Source organism: Cuculus canorus, chromosome 28 (genome assembly GCF_017976375.1).
Source record: "Cuculus canorus isolate bCucCan1 chromosome 28, bCucCan1.pri, whole genome shotgun sequence".
NCBI lineage: Eukaryota > Metazoa > Chordata > Aves > Cuculiformes > Cuculidae > Cuculus > Cuculus canorus.
In genome coordinates this window covers 3,941,216-3,958,428 of record NC_071428.1, presented here as the reverse complement: position 1 = coordinate 3,958,428, position 17,213 = coordinate 3,941,216, and the positions used below count along the sequence as shown (strand labels likewise).

Genomic DNA, 17,213 nt, shown 5'->3' with positions numbered 1-17,213 from the left:
CTGGGACCACCACGGCTAAAGCACAGATCACAGCGTCCAGAGCATGGACCACAGTGACCAGACCTGGAACCACAGTGGCCATAGCTGGGACCACCACAACTGGTGCATGGACCACTGCAGCCAGAGCTGGGATCACCACAATGGGCTCAGGAGCCACTGCAGCCAGAGCTGGGACAGCACACTGTCCAGAGCTGGGACTGCTGCCGCAGCCAGAGCATCAACGATGGCATAGACCGCACTGGCTGGAGCTGGGACCACCACAACCAGAGCATGGACCACAGTGACCAGAGCTGGGACTCACTAGAAGCTGTAGTACCGCTCCAGTACTCCCACCCCCCAGTGCACAGAGACAAGAGGAGGTGCTGAGTGAAACTTCATTTATTCCTTAAATTAAACCTGAAGGCGGCTTGGCATTGGGGACAGCAACACGTGGGACCGTGGCGGGAGCAGGGATCGAAATCAGAGCATGGACCACAACAGCTGGAGCACAGACCATAGTGTCCAGAGCTGGGACCACCACACCCAGGGCATGGATCACCACAGCCAGAGCTGGGACCACTGCATCTGGAGCATGGACCACCGTGTCCAAGCAATGGACCATCGCAGCCACAGCAGTGACCACCATGGTCAGAGCATGGACCGCAGTGGCCAGAGCTGGGACCACCACTGTCACCCAGCACCAGTCCCACCCCAGCAGGACAGGCCCAAGCCATCCCTGGCTGTGGGGGATCAGCTGCATGCACTGGCCCCCACGGATGAAGGCACGAAGCCCCTCACCAGCCCAGGAGCATCGAAGAGGAGATGGGGCAAAGCACAACTCACGGGACCCACAGCAGTGGGGCCAGGTCCAGGGATAACCAAGGAGACTGACATCGGGGATGGGGGACACTGGGGACCAGTAGGGACAGAGGGCAGGAACCAGGCAGCGCTGCACACAGGGATGGGCTCTTCCCGGGAAAGGGAGGGGGGTGAACGGTGCTAGGACAGGCAGTCTCAGGGTGAAGAGAGCTGGGGGCAGAGCAAGCAATCCTTGACCCCAGGGCAGCAGAGGAGGGGAAGGGAGAAGTCCTTTGCCTGCTCGACGGAGGTGAGGAGGCACCAGGACAGGAGCTCCTCCTTGGCATCCAGTCCTGCCAGAGGGGACACAGCATGCCAATCCCAGATTGTGGTGGTTGGGCACAGGCTGAAGGCACCAAAAGCCCTACCACTGTCTGTCCCAGCCACATTCTCCCTCTCCCTGCGCATGAAGCCCCCTCAGCCCAGCAAAGGTGAGAAGGAGAGGATGAGGAGAGGGACTGGAGGGGCACCGTACCCCCTCAGCACCCTGGGGACAGAACCAGCCCCACTACAACCAAGCAAGCCCAGAGGGGAAGACTGGGATGATATTCTTGGCAGAGAACCAGGTGTCACATCAAAGGGAAAGCAGGGAAAAGCCTCCAGGGAAGAGCCAGCCCCTTCATGCCCTGGGACTGGGCACACGGGGAACTTTTTGTACCCCAGGGTGCACAAGTGGATCACCAGGCAGGGAAACGGGAGCACCCTGGCGAGACAAGCAGCTGTTTCGGTCCCTGTCACATGTCTGGAGGAGACTCCGGTGCTGGAAGACACCAGGGGTCGGCCACAGCATCTCCTAGTCTGCTGAGGGAGGGGGACCAGCACAAACCAGAACGACCTCCATCTGCGAGGAAAGGGGTTAGAGCAGCTGACGATTCCGGCACCAGCACTTCCAAGCTGGGATGAGGCAGCCTCTGACAGCTGATGCAGACACACGGGGATCCAATGAAAGTGCAATTTGGATTTCCTCTTCCTTAGAAAGAGCCCATGTGCGAGGAGAAGCCGGGGCTCCCTCCCGGCTATGGTGCCCGGAAGGCATTGGTGGCAGCACCGGCGGCAGCGTTGGCCGCTGCGGTGCGCACAGCTTGGTTGGAGAACACCCCTGCAGCAAATTCCTCCTGTGCTTTCTGGAAGCTGGCGCCTGTCCGGCGGTACAGAGAGTGGATCTGGAAGAGAGCAGCAAGCTCAGGACCAGCACACCAGCCCTGTTCCAGGCACACAGTGAACAAAGCTGTGCCCCTGCACTTGCCAAAACCTGCCCTCATCCTTCCAAACAGGCACTCTGGCCCCAAGATTTGATCCAAACTCACCTTTTTCAGCATAATAATGCCCAACACAGCCACTGCAGTGAAGACCAAGGACACTAGGATCATCATTACAGCCACAGCTGTGTTCTGGCGCAGCGCTATCAGGCTCAATATCCAGCCACTGCAAAAGAAGAGGTGGTTGCCCACAAGCTCCCTCTTTCCCGCCCACCTCTGCCCTGCTGGGATGCTACTGAACCAGTACGACACGCACCAGAAGCCCCAGTTTGGAATTCCAATTGCCTGCAGCACGTACATCACGTTCTGGGCAAAGAAGACGAAGAAGAAGACAAAGAAGTTGAAGGAACTGTCGCTCCTAGAAGAGAGAGAGACAGGCAGCATTAGGCCACAGAAAAGAACTCTCAAACCTTCTTCAAAGTGGGGCAGACAATGAGAACCCGAGGCCCAGAGCAGAATCTCCACATCCCCAAGAGCCAAAGGCCACAAAGAGCCTTCAGTGCGGTACTCGGGGCAGGGAGCAGCTCAGCCTTCCTTGGCTGGAAGCTGATGCAGATACCCACCTGAAAGCTTTGTACATGGGCCTATACCAGCAGACAAAGGAGCAGGGTGTGTAAAGGAGAGCCCAGAGAATGGAGAGGCCAAACCCAGAACCAGACGAGGGTTCCACACAGAACCAGGCCAGCGAGGACAAGAAGTTCAGGAAGAGCGCAATGGTGCTGGCTGCGAGAGAGGACAGGATTAGGCCATCAAGCCACACTCCCCCTCCCCACACCACAGGCTCAGCCCCACAAGACCTGGGCAGAGCAGGAACTGCAACTTCTCCCGAGCACAGCGTTCCCTCGCATGCACAGCACTCGTTCCTCTACATCCTCCCAGGCTCTGCCCGCAGCTTTCCACCCGGGACTCACCCATCCAGAGGTAATACATGGTAGAAACCGTCTTCTGGAAGTCGGCAGGGATTTCCACAGGGATATCCTGGTAGAAGCAAGGCTTCACGGGGCAGAAGGACGGCAGCGGGGGCCAGTTGTTGGGCCTCGCTGCAGAGGAAAGGAGATGAGGAGAGCGCAGCAGCACCCGGGCAGGAGGGGCCGAGGGCTCCCTGCCCCCCCAGGCTGGGCTCATCGCTGTTCCCGCTCCCATCAGCCAGGCCTGCTCCCATTCCCACTCCCCATAGCTGTCCCCTGCTTCCCCAGGCCGGGCACATCACCGTTCCTTGCTCCCCGCTGGCCATTCCCATTGCTGTTCCCATCCCCGTTCCCCCTCTCGCCAGCCACTTCCATCTCCATTCCCGCCAGCCGTTCCTGCGAGCCGTTTCCATCCCTCTTCACGCCAGCCGCTCCCACCAGCCATTTCCATCCCCATTCCTGCCAGCCATTCCCAACAGCCGTTTCCATCCCTGTTCCCGCCAGCCATTCCCAACAGCCGTTTCCATCCACGTTCCTGCCAGCCGTCCCCACCAGTCATTTCTATCCCCATTACCCCTCCCACCAGCCGTTCCCAACCCTGTTCATGCCAGCCGCTCCCACCAGCCGTTTCCATCCCCGTTCCCGCGAATCGTTTCCATTCCCGTTCCTGCCAGCCATTCCCAACAGCCACTTCCATCCCTGTTCCCAACAGCCATTCCCACCAGCTGTTTCCAACCCTGTTCATGCCAGCCGCTCCCACCAGCAGTTTCCACCCCCGTTCCCGCCAGCCGTTCCCAACAGCCACTTCCATCCCCGTTCCCACCAGCCATTTCCATCCCCGCTCCCCTCTCCCACCAGCTGTTCCCACCAGCCGTTTCCATCCCCGTTCCCGCCAGCCACTCACCCGAACCGCCAAGGGCCGCATTCTGCAGCTCCCGTTCCCTTCGGTCCAGCTCCTCTGCTTTCCGGTTCAGCTCCTCCTGCCGCTTCAGCAGCTCTGCCGTGGCGGCAGCTGCCGAGGCCTATGGGCAAGCACAGGCACAGAGACTCCTGCCACCACCTCTCCGGGCCCGTCCCAACGGTGGCAAGGCACCCGATCCTCTCCCGGTTACCTGCGTGCCATAGGAGCCGTAGTTGCGGGGCTCAGTGGGGCTGGCTTTCCGCGGGGGTGCGGGGGCCGGTGGCGGAGCCTGGTACGGTGGCGGCTGCGGGAGGCAGAGGGGGACAGTGAGAGGCTGGTCAACTGGGACAGGACCCGGTAATGGGGACAGGACCCGGTAACCGGGACAGAGCCCTGTCTCCCCAACCCCCTCACCGGGCCATTCCCAAAGGGGTTGTAGGCGTCCAACGTGGTGGGATCAGGGTTCGAGTGGGGCTGCAGCATCGCGGGGTCCTGCAAAAGACACGGATGCGGTGAGTAGGGAACGGGAATGGAGAGGGGGAATGGGAATGGATGGGGGAGCAGGGGGAATGGGAATGGATATGGGGAGCAAGGGGAATGGGAATGGATGGGGAAGCAAGGGGAATGGGAATGGATGGGGGGAGAAAGGGGAATGGGAATGGATGGGGGGAAAAAGGGGAATGGGAATGGGAATGGATGGGGGGAGCAAGGGGAATAGGAATGGACGGGGGAGCAAGCGGAATGGGAATGGACAGGGGAAGCAAGGGAAATGGGAATGGATGGCAGGAGAAAGGGGAATGGGAATGGATGGTGAGAGAAAGGGGAATGGGAATGGATGGGGGAGCAAGGGGAACGGGAATGGATGGGGGAGCAAGGGGAACGGGAATGGATGGGGGAGCAAGGGGAACGGGAATGGATGGGGGGAGCAGGGGGAAGGGGAATGGATGGGGGAGGAGGGGGAATGGGAATGGATGGGGGAGCAGGGGGAATGGGAATGGATGGGGGGGACAAGGGGAATGGGAGTGGATGGGGGGACAAGAGGAATGGGAATGGATGGGGGGACAAGAGGAATGGGAATGGATGGGGGAGCAAGGAGAATGGGAATGGATGGGGGAGCAAGGGGAACAGGAATGGACGGGGGAGCAAGCGGAATGGGAATGGACAGGGGAAGCAAGGGAAATGGGAATGGATGGGGGAGCAGGGGGAATGGGAATGGATGGCAGGAGAAAGGGGAATGGGAATGGATGGTGAGAGAAAGGGGAATGGGAATGGACAGGGGAGCAAGGGGAACGGGAATGGATGGGGGGAGCAGGGAGAAGGGGAATGGATAGGGGAGCAGGGGGAATGGGAATGGATGGGGTAGCAGGGGGAATGGGAATGGATGGGGGACAAGAGGAATGGGAATGGATGGGGGAGTAAGGGGAATGGGAATGGATGGGGGAGTAAGGGGAATGGGAATGGATGGGGGAGCAAGGGGGAATGGGAATGGATGGGGGAGCAGGGGGAATGGGAATGGATGGGGGGACAAGAGGAATGGGAATGGATGGGGGGGACAAGGGGAATGGGAATGGATGGGGGAGCAAGGGGAATGGGAATGGATGGGGGAGCAGGGGGAATGGGAATGGATGGGGGGACAAGGGGAATGGGAATGGATGGGGGGACAAGGGGAATGGGAATGGATGGGGGGACAAGAGGAATGGGAATGGATGGGGGGACAAGAGGAATGGGAATGGATGGGGGAGCAGGGGGAATGGGAATGGATGGGGGGACAAGGGGAATGGGAATGGATGGGGGAGCAGGGGGAATGGGAATGGATGGCAGGAGAAAGGGGAATGGGAATGGATGCGGGGAACAGGGGGAATGGGAATGGATGGGGGAGCAAGGGGAATGGGAATGGATGAGAGGAGAAGGAAACTAACGGGGGAGCCGGGAGGGACCCAAGCAGTGGCAGCAGGGAACGGGCACGGCCCGGAGTGGGGAACGGACCCGGTCAGTGGGAGCGGGGAATGAAAACAGGAACGGCCGCGGAATCGGGGAACGAAGGAAACAAGGGGAGAGCGAGGGTCCTGGGACCAGGCCCGGTACAGACCTGGAAGGGGTTGTCCGGGAGCACAGCGGGACCACCGCGCTGGGCCATAGCGGGGCCGGTCCCGGTAGCGAAGCCACCGCCCCGCCCCCGATTTGGCTCCGCCCCATGACGTCACCAGCGCAGGTCGCGGGGCCGACCACGTGACGCGGGGCACGTGACGGCGCGGCTCAGGCCGCTCCCCCCGCCCCTCCCATCCCCTGTCCCGGACACCAGCAGGGCTGGGACCACCCCTTGTCCCTCGTGTCTCCCCCCATTCCTCCTTTGCCCCCCTTGTCCTCCAGGTGTCTCTTATCCCCCTTTTGCCCCCCTGTTCTCCCCATATTCCCCCCCATTTCCCCCCCTGTCCCCCCAGGTCCTTCCAATTTCACCCTTTTCCCCCATGTCCCCCCCAAGTCCTCCTCACCCCCCTTTTCCACCCAGGTCTCTCCCATCCCCCTTTCCCCCCCCTATTCCCCCGAGTCCCCCCATCCCTTTTTTCTCCCTGTCCTTCTTTTCCCCAGGTCCCCTCCATCCCCTCTTCCCCCTTCCTGCCTCCCCAAGTCTCCCTCATCCCCATTTTCCCCCCCATCCCCCCCATGCCTCACCGTCTCCCTGGTTCCTCCCCATTCCTGCCTGTCCCCCCGGGTCTCTTTCTCCACTGGGTCCCCCTGTTCCCCTGCATCCCACCTTAGGTTCTCCCCCATCACCCCCAGCATCCCCCCATGTTCCCCCAAGTCATTCCACCAAGCCCACCCGCTCTGGCCGTACCACAGGCTCCATAGAAGGAACCTGGTCGGGGAAGAATCAATCCATGGCATAAAGAGCAGCTTGGGGGAATTCCTGTGTCTCCAGCAGCAGTTACAGAATCATGGAACGGGTTGGGTTGGAATGGACCTCAAAGCCCATCCAGTTTCACCCCCTGCCATGGGCGCTGCCACAACCAAAGCTCTCAGCCAAAGCTCTTTTCTCGTAGCGTCACAAGCTGATGAAGACATCTCAGTGTTGCCCTTTGCGAGACTCCCCACACTAAATCAAGGTGAATGAAGACTTTTCCTTTCTCCCTCTGCATAAGGACATGTTGCTGGAGCCAGACAATGCCAAAACGCCAAGCTCCTAAGGAACAGCCCAGGTGTTCCCTGCCTGCTCCAGGACCTGAAAGGGGTTCCAAGAAACCTGGGTAGGGGCTGTTCATAAAGGCTTCTGGTGATAGGACGAGGGGGAATGGGGATAAACCCAGAGAGGGGCAGATTTAGGCTAGACATAAGGAGGAATTTCTTCATGGTGAGAGTGATGAGGCCCTGGAACAGGTTGCCCAGGGAAGTTGTGGCTGCCCCATCCCTGGAGGTGGTTCAAGGCCAGGTTGGATGGGCCTTGGGCAGCCTGATCCAGTGGGATGTCCCTGCCCATGGCAGGGGGTTGGAACTGGATGATCTTTAAGGTCCCTTCTGACCCAAACTATTCTATGATCCTATTGCTGACACCATCCCAGCCTGCCTCTTCCAGACACACTGCAAAGCATCCACCCAAAGCTGCCGTCTGGTCCAAAACAACCCCAGCGATTCCCGTGGGAAAGCCCAAGCCAAGGGCCCAGCACGGGCAGACACTGGAGATACTCTGCAGCCAATTGCAGGCACCTGGTCACCTCTTTTCCACCAACCCACTCTCCACCCTTTCCAGGGAGCAAGAGGGTTCTCCAGGACAAAAGAATAAGGACTTGTTACCACAACACATCCAGAGTGCAATTAGAACACATCAGGAGCGCAGCAGTGGCAGAAGAGCACACTGACCAGGTGATTTATTCACTTCATCTTTATTTTTCACAAAGACTGTACAAAAAAATCTTTATAAAACTCTGGTGTGGGGATGGGCTATGACATTGATCCAAAAAATAATTCCCATGCAGTCCCACCAGTTTCATAACTTACAAGGAAAACAGATAAACTACGGAGAGGTGCAAGTCCTGGAGTATTTACAGCACGGAGGGTGGGAGGCAGAGCAAGACAGGAACAGAGGCATTTACACCATGGACATAGGGGCACCCTTGCCTTCTGTTAACGGCAGCAGCGACGGCAGGAGGCCGGGCCTGTGCTGCTCAGAGGCCGGTAGAGAACAAGGGCTATTTACAATATCTCACATATTAACAGCTTTACAAATGCATCCAGGGAGTTCTCGGGTATAAAAAAAAGCACCAAGTGTCTCAATAGAAATCGGACGGGCCTCCACGGGGGCTAGAATCCGAGGGCAGGCGGGCTCCTCTGGCGTCACCGGCTGATGTCACGGCTAGAGTCCCACAGCTTTGTGCTTGGCTCCATCTCCAGCACGTCGAAGAACGGGTGCTTGAGGGCTTCGGAGAGGGTGATTCGTTTGGAAGGCTCGTACTCCAGCATGCTCTCGATGAGGTCGAAAAGGCGGTGGTGGTCCTCAGCCTCGGAGGTCAGGTATCGCTGGGGAGAAGGAGAGAAGAGGTGAGGATCAAGGGTGCTGTGGCGTTATTGCAGTCGCAACACATTCCCTGGGCTGAGCAGCTATGCTGGGGAAAGACTGGTTTGTTCAGACCATCGCTGGTCCTAGACCTGAGCTCTAGGCCGCTCCAACCAAGCACAGAACTGCTGAGTTCCCACCCTCCAATATCTTTTCCAGGCACTTCCTGAGGTCTCCACGCCCTCCTCCTCCTCAACTTCAGCTCAGGATGCTGCAAGTCTTCCTAGTTTATGTCTGGGACAGCCAAGGCTCCTTCAGGAAGACACTGGTCTGACCCTTTCGGTAGCCCAACCTTGCCCACAGGAGGAATCTTCACAACCAGGGCAGGCAATAAAAGGCTCTGCAATGAGAAGAGGATGAAGCGCGCAGGTGCTCCCGCCCACCCTGCCTTACCCGCAGTGGTTTGCAGTTTTCCCTAACATAGCGGCCAGCAGAGGTGTTCTCGTCCCAGTCCAGGCGGCCATGGTAGAAATACTTCTGTTTCCTGTTAGAGCAAGAGGTGGGAAGAGGTTACACCCAACCACAAAATATCTCACAGCGACAGTAATGCTCCAGCCACTGCAGCAGAACCGGCTCAGCCGGCAGCTTCGAAGCTCAATCCCCCAGAGAGAACCAAAGCAGGAGGGAGCTGCCAAGCCTTCAGCGCCCAGCCAGCCTTGCTCACCTCGTCTTCCGGATCATCCGAGAAGGAATTGGCCCCAAGATCCTCTCCATCATGGCCAGGTGCTCCCGGTTGTCATGTGTCTGAGAGAGAGAAACGTAAAGGGATGGCATGAAACAGATTCCGGTTGTCCTGCCTCAGCCCTGGGTACTCCTCCATTCAGAACCCCTCGCTGGGCAACGCCTCGGTCGTCTCTACACGACCACAGCGACAAAGGGAGCCCCACCAGTCCCAGAGGCGCCCGGCTGTAGGCCACAGGCAGCAACCTCTGCCATCGGGTGGGAGGCAGCCGCACAGCGCCCAATTCTCACCTGGAACAGGGTGAAACCCACATAATACTCAAAGATGATGCAGCCGATGCTCCACACATCACAGGGCTGGCTCCAGCCGAGCTCTAAAAAACAATGTCTTTTAAATAAAACATCCAGTTATGGCCTAAGCTCCCAAATCCCTCTCTCTTGCCCTTTTAAAACAAACCATCAACTGGAAAAAATGTTTCCGTTCCAGCCAGGCTCCCAGTATGTTGGTGGCAATAAATTTTCCAGCTGGCAGCAATGCCAAAACATCAGTTTATAAGTTGTTGACCCTCCCAGAAAGCAGAGTAGAGCACGTAAAATAAAACGCTTCTTATTTCCCAGGGTAAATGCAGGATGGATGCTGAATGATGCAGAGGCAAAACACTCCTCAATTCAACAACCAGCAGCCCAGGCACTCGAGGCCAACACCAGCCGCTGCAGACAGACCAGGCGGTACCTACCTAGGATGACTTCTGGGGCCCGGTAATGCCTGGTGGAGACAATTGTGCTGTGATGCTCGTGATCAAACGTGGCACTGCCAAAGTCCACCACTCTGATGGATGTGCTCTTCACACTCCGCTCATCCCGTTTCTTCGCAAGGGAGAATGGTATCGGTTACTCAGGAGTTTCCAGATGCAGACTTAGCCCATTTCTTACACAACGGAGGCTTCAGCGTGGGAGGGGGAAGGCTTCAAAGGACACACTAGCGCTGGCACAGCCCCCAAACAAATTCTCATCATCACGCAGGTAACTATGTGGTCCCTAGAGCTCATTTACACACTACACAGGCCATTCATGCGGGGCATAGGCCCTTTAAAAGTACATGACTGACAACCCTGCATCTCCTGCGCAGGTTTCCAGCTCCTCCCACCCACTGGTACAGTCAGAGATACCGGGAACTGAAGGAAACACTAACACAAGGCAGCACCATTACCTTCTCCAGGTTGTAGGAGAGCTCATAGTCAGAGTTGACAAAGAGGATGTTCTCCGGCTTGAGGTCCGTGTGAGTGAGTTTATTGTCGTGCAGAACTGCGGAAGCAAAGAGTTGGGGTGACGGAACAGAAGTGAGGGGAGACTGCACCCACCTGAAGAGCCAACACCATTAGTTCAGTTTGTTCATACTGATACCACTTTAGGCCACATTTAGAACTGGATGTGAACATTAAGGCTCATCCAGGCCGAGCTGCTTTGACAAAACCACAATGATTTATCACATCCATCACTGGAATGTGTGTGGAGGTGGATGTTGAATTGCCCTGAGCTACTGCCAGCCCACATGCATCAGAAAACATTACAACCAGGAAAAGAAAAAGGATTCATTCCAAGCACACACACTGCTGGAGGGGCAGGAAGGCTCAGTCTAAGAACTGGAACAGCAGCACCGCAGCAAAAACTTGCTGCTTTGGGCCCCCAGGTGCAGAACTGGCAGAGAAATTGGGAGCTGCAGAGCTCTCCAGGTGGAGCAGCGGAGAGAAGAGCAGTGAGCACTTACATTTCACGGCCTGGCACACTTGGTAGGCCATGTGCCGCACTTGGTGGATGGGGTAAGGCAGGTAGTTGTTGTCCTTCAGGAAATCAAAGGTGCTGAGCCCCAGCAGCTCGAAGGAGATGCACATGTGGCCGTGGTAGTCAAACCAGTCAAACATCCTGACACACAGACTGAGAGAAAAACCCTGATTCGGGACAGAACTGCACGCACCACTTGGCTGTGTCATCCCTGCGCCAGGCTCCTCCTTTCCTCACTCCATTTCTGTCCCACAACGAGCCAATCTGCCTCCAATAAACTAGCTACAGACAAGTCCAGTCACACAATGCCAAGTCCATCCCTCATCCCGTCCCTGCTAAGGCAATACTTGCCCTTCCATTTTACCATCATGCGCACACTCACTTTGTATTCTCCGGGTCCTTCTCGTTGATTTTCTCTAGCACATTAATCTCCAGTCGAGCAGCCTCTTTGTATTTCTCGACGTTTTTAATGATTTTGAGAGCGACACGTGCACCACCCCTGGGGCAAAAAGGGAAAGAAGCGCGAGATCAGCCCTGCGCTGGGCAAGCAAGCCCATGCCCCACAAAAAGGCCTTTCTGATCCAGATCAAGCTGCATCGGGGGAAGTTTAGATTGGACGCTAGGAAAAATTTCTTCACAGAAAGGGTTCTCAAGCATTGGCAGAGACTGCCCAGGGAGGTGGTTGAGTCACCATCCCTGGAGGTGTTTAGAAGGCGGGTAGATGAGGTGCCTGGGGACATGATTTAGTAGTAGACAGGTACGGCTGGAGTTGATGATCTCTAAGGTCTTTTCCAACCTAATGATTCTATGATTCTGTGCAGCCTTGCTCCATTCAGAAGGTACCTGTTCAGGAGCACCCACCGAATCCATGCCTTTCCTTCCCTACGAACAGCCTCAAGGCTCTCCTGACCCCTCTCTAAGACACAGGAGGGCGAGCGCCCAGATCAGCGGGGAACAGAGACTCATTTTCACCCTCAGGCTCCCACAAAAGGCTCTGTCACCAGCTGCGGTCTCTTGATCCCTCACCATCGCATCCCTCCCTGTCCCAGGAGCAGACGTACCTCCGGTGATCGATGCACTGCACCACTCTGCCGAACGTGCCTTCCCCTAAGGTGCTAATAATCTCATCTGAGAAGGAGAGAAAGAGAGGGAAGAGGATGAGAGCGTGAGCACGACCTGGGTGCAGCGCATACACAAGGCAGAGGAGAATGCATTGCAACACCTAACCTGACACAGCTCGAGAGGCCGGAGCAGCGGAAGGCTGACACCAGCTGCACAAGGCAACTGCCCTAATTCCCTGGCACTTCAGTAACAATACAAAATATAAATGTAGCTTTAACAAAAGGGGAAGGAAAAGGAGAGGGTTTCTCTTTAATAAACAATGAAAATAAAATGAAACAGAAAGATAAGACAGATCTGCGACTGCGATGGGAGCTTAACTAGAGAGCTAAATTATGTTACGATTTGGCTGTACATCTTTCTTGTAGCCAGTCGCCGACGCGATAGATCAGATGCCCCTCGTCGTCGTCCTCCACACTCTTGGCCCTTCTGCTGCTCTGTCGACTCCGCTGCTGGCCCAGGCAGACAGGGAATTCATCATTCACCAATCATTTTCAAACCAGCGCAGCAGCCAGCGTCACGCATTGGTTGGTTTGGGAATTCACATGGTTGTTTGAGGAGGGGTTGCAGGAGGAGATTCCCAGCCAATTCATACGGCACAGAGGAATATATAACGATAGGGATATTGCAAGGGAACATGTCAAGATAACAATACACTATCTCAGAAAAGAAAAAAACAGTTTTGCTTTTTTGTTGTAGCAAAAAGAAAAAAAAAAAAGAAAAACCAAAAAGAAAAACCAAAAAGAAAAAAAAAAAAAGAACCTGCAAACAGCCCCCCCCCGAGCAGCATGAGAGCAGAGACGTGCGAGCAGAGGGGCAGCGGAAGGGCTGGCTGCTCATGCTCCTCGGGGCTCAGAGAGGAACGGCACTGCCCATCGGGTCCTGGGCAATGCTGAGAGAGCCCAGCTCCGCAGCCGGGCGCCCAGCGGCCACGGGGAGAGGCTCCCTGGAAAGGCAGCAGAAGGCTCCAGCAAGAGGGTTGGGCTGCTCCACGCAGACATTCCCCATCCCATTCCAACAACCGCCCCGTCTAGCTTCCCCCAGCCCCAACACACAGCAAAAGATGAATTCAGAGATTTCAGAAGCAACTCTCGATACAACGATCCATCCAAAATCAGAGAGAATGTCAGAGTTTTACAGATCTGCCTGGGGAAGATGTGGCACTTCTTCCTAGACCCTCCCCCAGAGAAGCTGATCCTGGAAGGATTAACTTCCAGAAGAGAAGCAGAGGCCCAACAGGGAACAGGGACAGCCTGGGATGAGGCAGATAAGAGGTTTACGCCAGAGAAGAGAGAATTCCTGCCTTCGGTTCTTCAGCTAAGTATCCCCATACCTGGGAGTAGCCAGCCAGCAGACCTGGGACCTGAATCCAGCCCCCAATCCCATCCCTGGACACAGCCAGAACAGAACAGACAACACTGAGAGCTCCACACACAGAGCAGAGAATGCTTCTGAGGTCTGATGGAAGTGGAAGGTCAAGAGCAGAACAGAGGAGAAGAGAAAGCCAGGAACACTGCTGGGAACTGCCTGTGATGGTTGCTGCCTGCACCTGAACTGATCAGTCCAAGCTCTACTCCTGTGCCAAGCCTCTCTCATAACATCTCGCGTCAGCTGAGCCCACCCAGGATCCCGCTTTGACACAGAACCTGGACCTTGGAGACCACGGCTTCCTCCACAGAACACAGGCCTGAACCGGGCACCATGAGGATTGAGCTGCCTGTCGCAGGCAGGCCGAGCTCCCTGGGACCAGGGTCAACTGAACCTCACAGACACAAATGCTTGGCTGGGGTTCCTGGACAGCCCTGAATGAGCATCTCCAAATGAAAGCAGTGCTCTGCAGGGATAAGGGAGCTGAGGACCATGGCACCACCCCAGGGATGTGCCAGCCTCGTGGGGCCTGTCCTCCTCCCACCTCTGAGCTGGCAGCACTACGAGAGAGCCTACGGCGCTGGCCACGGCCGAGACACACCAGGACGGTGACAGAACTGCAGTCCGCATCAAAGACTTCCTACGCGTTTCTCAAGCTGAATCCAAGAGAGCATTAGAAAGTGAGTTTTCCACTTACCCAGCTCGCCACCTGGGAGAGAAAGGTTACAGGAAGGCCCAGTGCAGCAGAATACTCACCGATGAGGAGCGACTAAAGGACCGGCTGCGGCGCCGCCTCCGCCTGTGCTTACGCCGGCTGCTTTTGCAGCTCCGGTAGCTGCCCTCACGGTCCCGGGAGCGCCGGTATTCGTAGGAATGATGGTAGTCAGGTTCATAGTAGGCTTCCCCTCGCTCGCGGCTGTAATCGTTCCTCCGATAGCTGTCACAGTAACGCCGGTCGTAGGCCCTTCGGTCAGTTGAGTGGTCATCGTAGCTAGGGAGGGGAAGCCAAGAGGAGCGATTACAAATGCTGCCTAGGAAGCTTAGAGCTCAGGAAAAAGCAAGGCCCAGGTCCCCCTGAATGGGGGACCATTCAGCTGGATCCCAGCTGCTTCTGTCTGAGCTGAAGAAACACGTCAGGGCTCAAGGTCTTGCCTTGTTTTTGCAGACTCACCTCCTGGATCGAACGTGGTAACTGTCTTCCCGACGGTGCCGACGGTCACGCTCGCTGCTGCTCGATCGTGACCGTGTCCGCCGTCTCTTGTGCTTGCGACTTCTGTAGCGCTCGTGGTAGCTGCCCCGGCTGCTGCGCTCCGACGAGCGGTACCTCCGAGAGTGAGGCATCTGCAAGGCAACACGGTGGTGACTACAGGAGGCAACTACGAGGAAGACAATGCAGCACAGTCTGTAGCCAAGGAGCGGGGAGATGATCAGCAGCACGTCCAAGTGAGGGATTTGAGATGGAGAAGATGAACTTCGGAGAGATCCCAGAACCCCATACAACTACCAGGATACAAGATGATGCGACCACACACACATAGGCTGTGCCTGCTGTGGCTCCATTTCCTTGGTTACTTTCCCATCTTCGCCCCCCATCTCTACCGGCCACAGCTCCAGGAGCACCATTTGCACCATCAGGGCTTCCACCACCCCTCTTTAAATGAACATGTTCCCAGGATGGGCAGAAGCACCACTAGGAAACTGAAGGCAGGTGAAATAAAGGTGAGGATCTCATTGGCGCTTGATCCAAAGTCCTTGAGCACCGGTACTGGAGACCCTGAGAGGTTCCTGAAGAGATGTCTCTGGTTTACTGCTTATTAAGAGGAATCCAAGTTTAACCACAGCACCCAGGGAGTGCCCTGCAGCACCCAGGGAGCAAATCCACCCTTTCCACATGTGGAAGTGTTAACAAAGCCTCGTAGATCCGACCTCCAAGGGTAGAAGCGCTCGCCTCTGCCTCCCTGGGGTACGCAAGTGCCAAAAGATGGTTTGGGTTGGAAGGGGACTCAAAGCCCATCCACTGACATGGGCAGGGACACCTCCCACTGCCTCAGGGGCTCCAAGCCCCATCCAACCTGGCCTGGAACCCCCCCAGGGATGGGGCAGCCACCACTGCTCTGGGCAACATGGGCCAGGGCCTCCCCACCCTCACAGCAAAACATTTCTCCCCAAGACCTCATCTCAATCTCCCCTCTTTCAGATCAAAACCATTCCCCTCATCCTCTCCCTGCCCTCCCTGATCCAGAGCCCCTCCCCAGCTTTCCTGGAGCCCCTTTCAGCACTGGAAGATGCTCTAAGGTCTCCCTGGAGCTTTCTTTTCTCCAGGCTGAACAATCCCAACTCTCTCAGCCTGTCCTCGTACAGGAGGCACTCCAGCCCTCAGATCATCTGAATGACCTGCCTGGACCTACTCCAAAAGATCCATATCCTTCTTATATTGAGGATTCCAAGAACCCACTGCAGAGCTACAGGTGAGGTCTCAAAAAAGTGGAGCAACGGGGCAGAATCCTCCCCCTCGCCCTGCTGGTCCCCCTGCTCTGGATGCAGCCCAGGATACGTTTGGTATCTGGGCTCCAAGCACATATTGCTGGTTCTTGCAACGTATTTCGGCTCCGGAGAATCCAGCAGCAAGACCTGTCCCACCTCCACGGGTTCTTCCTTCAGCAGCAGCCCTCCCGTTCGAGCTTTTCTTCCCCCAAAAGGCTCCCTCACACACTTGGTGTCTGCCCTGCACCCACGTTTCAGTCATGGCTACTGAACGGCAAACCCGCCCCAGTAGGCGGCGACCCGGGCGAGCTTCACCCCCGGGCCCGGCGGGGCCTCTCCCGGTTCCCCCGGGGCGGTGGCTCAGCGGCCGGGCGCCGCTCCTAGCCTGTAATTAACGCCTGGACGCGAGGGCGGAGGGGCGGCCCGGGGCACCGGGCACCCCCCGCGCGGGGAGGCGGCGCCGCCATCGGGGCGTTCCGCAGTCAACACCTCCGGAATCGGTTTGGGGACGGCGATGGTGGTTGCCGGCGACTCCAGCTTGCGCGGGGCCGCGCCGAAACACCGGGGCTCGGACACCGGGAGAGAGAGGGGCCGCAGGAAGGGGCGGCGGGGAGCCAATCTCCCGCCCCGCCCGCGGCCTCTTCTGACCATCCAGCCCCCTCCACAACGCCCAGGCCGCGGGGCTGCGGCGTCGCCAGGACCCTACCGGGCCGGGCCTGCCGCGGGGCCGCCCCCGCCAGGCGCGGAGGCCGCGGCCCAACCACTCCCCCCGCCGCGGCCCAACCACTCCCCCCGCCGCGGCCCGCTCCGTACCGTCCTCGCAGCCAGCCCGGTGCGCTTATCCCACAGGAAATCCGTGATGGCGACTGTGGAGCCCCCGGGAACACTGGGCCCCGCCTCTAGCTGCTCGGGCTCCGCCGCTGTTGCCGCTGCTCCCGCCGCCGCCGCTCCGTGCGCCGCCGCTCCGAGTCCCCGCCAGGCCGCGCGCGCGCGCGCACGCACGTACGCACGCACGCACGCACAACGTCACATGCTCGCACGTAGCCATGCCCGCCGACCTGTGTCACGCCCCGCCCACCGCTCCGTGCCCCACCAATCGCAGTCACGCCCACAGCGCTATGCCACGCCCCGTTGACACGCCACGCCCACTGCTCTGCTCTTCACCAATCGAATCCGCGCCTACCGCGTTGTGCCCCGACCACCGCGTGATGCCCCGCCCGCCCGGCGATGCCCCGCCCACAGCACAGCGCCCTACTCGTTGAGGCCCCGCCCATCACGCTAAGCCACGCCCATTGTGCTAAGTCCCGCCCATCGCTCTGCGCCCC

At 57.7% G+C, this 17,213-nt stretch overlaps 1 protein-coding gene across 4 annotated transcripts; it reads right to left on the bottom strand.

Moving 5' to 3' along the window:
- Positions 1–403: 403 nt before the first annotated feature.
- LOC104057075 (dual specificity protein kinase CLK2) lies at positions 404–16,906 on the bottom strand. Of its 4 annotated transcripts, XM_054050735.1 has the most exons (20): positions 16,702–16,906; positions 14,576–14,745; positions 14,161–14,395; positions 12,392–12,488; positions 11,979–12,045; positions 11,300–11,416; positions 10,904–11,070; positions 10,346–10,440; positions 9,873–10,002; positions 9,427–9,509; positions 9,119–9,198; positions 8,848–8,938; positions 4,320–4,397; positions 4,117–4,209; positions 3,909–4,026; positions 3,008–3,136; positions 2,660–2,819; positions 2,353–2,454; positions 2,145–2,262; positions 404–2,000 (listed from the first exon to the last, which is right to left on the bottom strand). In XM_054050735.1, exons 2-20 carry the CDS (start codon positions 14,743–14,745, stop codon positions 1,854–1,856), a joined length of 2,277 nt encoding a protein of 758 aa, XP_053906710.1. In that variant the 5' UTR covers positions 16,702–16,906; the 3' UTR covers positions 404–1,853. The 4 variants fall into 4 exon arrangements, with proteins under 4 accessions (XP_053906710.1, XP_053906709.1, XP_053906706.1 ...); XM_054050731.1 differs by lacking the exons at positions 404–2,000; positions 2,145–2,262; positions 2,353–2,454; ... (3 more) ...; positions 4,117–4,209; positions 4,320–4,397 and adding an exon at positions 7,778–8,417 and having other exon boundaries at positions 16,702–16,905; XM_054050733.1 differs by lacking the exons at positions 404–2,000; positions 2,145–2,262; positions 2,353–2,454; ... (3 more) ...; positions 4,117–4,209; positions 4,320–4,397 and adding an exon at positions 7,778–8,417 and having other exon boundaries at positions 12,392–12,485; positions 16,702–16,905.
- Between the last annotated feature and the right edge of the window lie 307 nt (positions 16,907–17,213).

Excerpts from the sequence above, each read along its gene's own strand:
- LOC104057075 (XM_054050735.1), bottom strand. The coding sequence starts at position 14,745 with ATGCCTCACTCTCGGAGGTACCGCTCGTCGGAGCGCAGCAGCCGGGGC. Across the intron at positions 4,210-4,319 it reads ACCCCTTTGGGAATGGCCCG|CCGCCACCGTACCAGGCTCC; the intron begins GTGAGGGGGTTG and ends TGCCTCCCGCAG. Across the intron at positions 2,001-2,144 it reads GCATTATTATGCTGAAAAAG|ATCCACTCTCTGTACCGCCG; the intron begins GTGAGTTTGGAT and ends GCTCTCTTCCAG.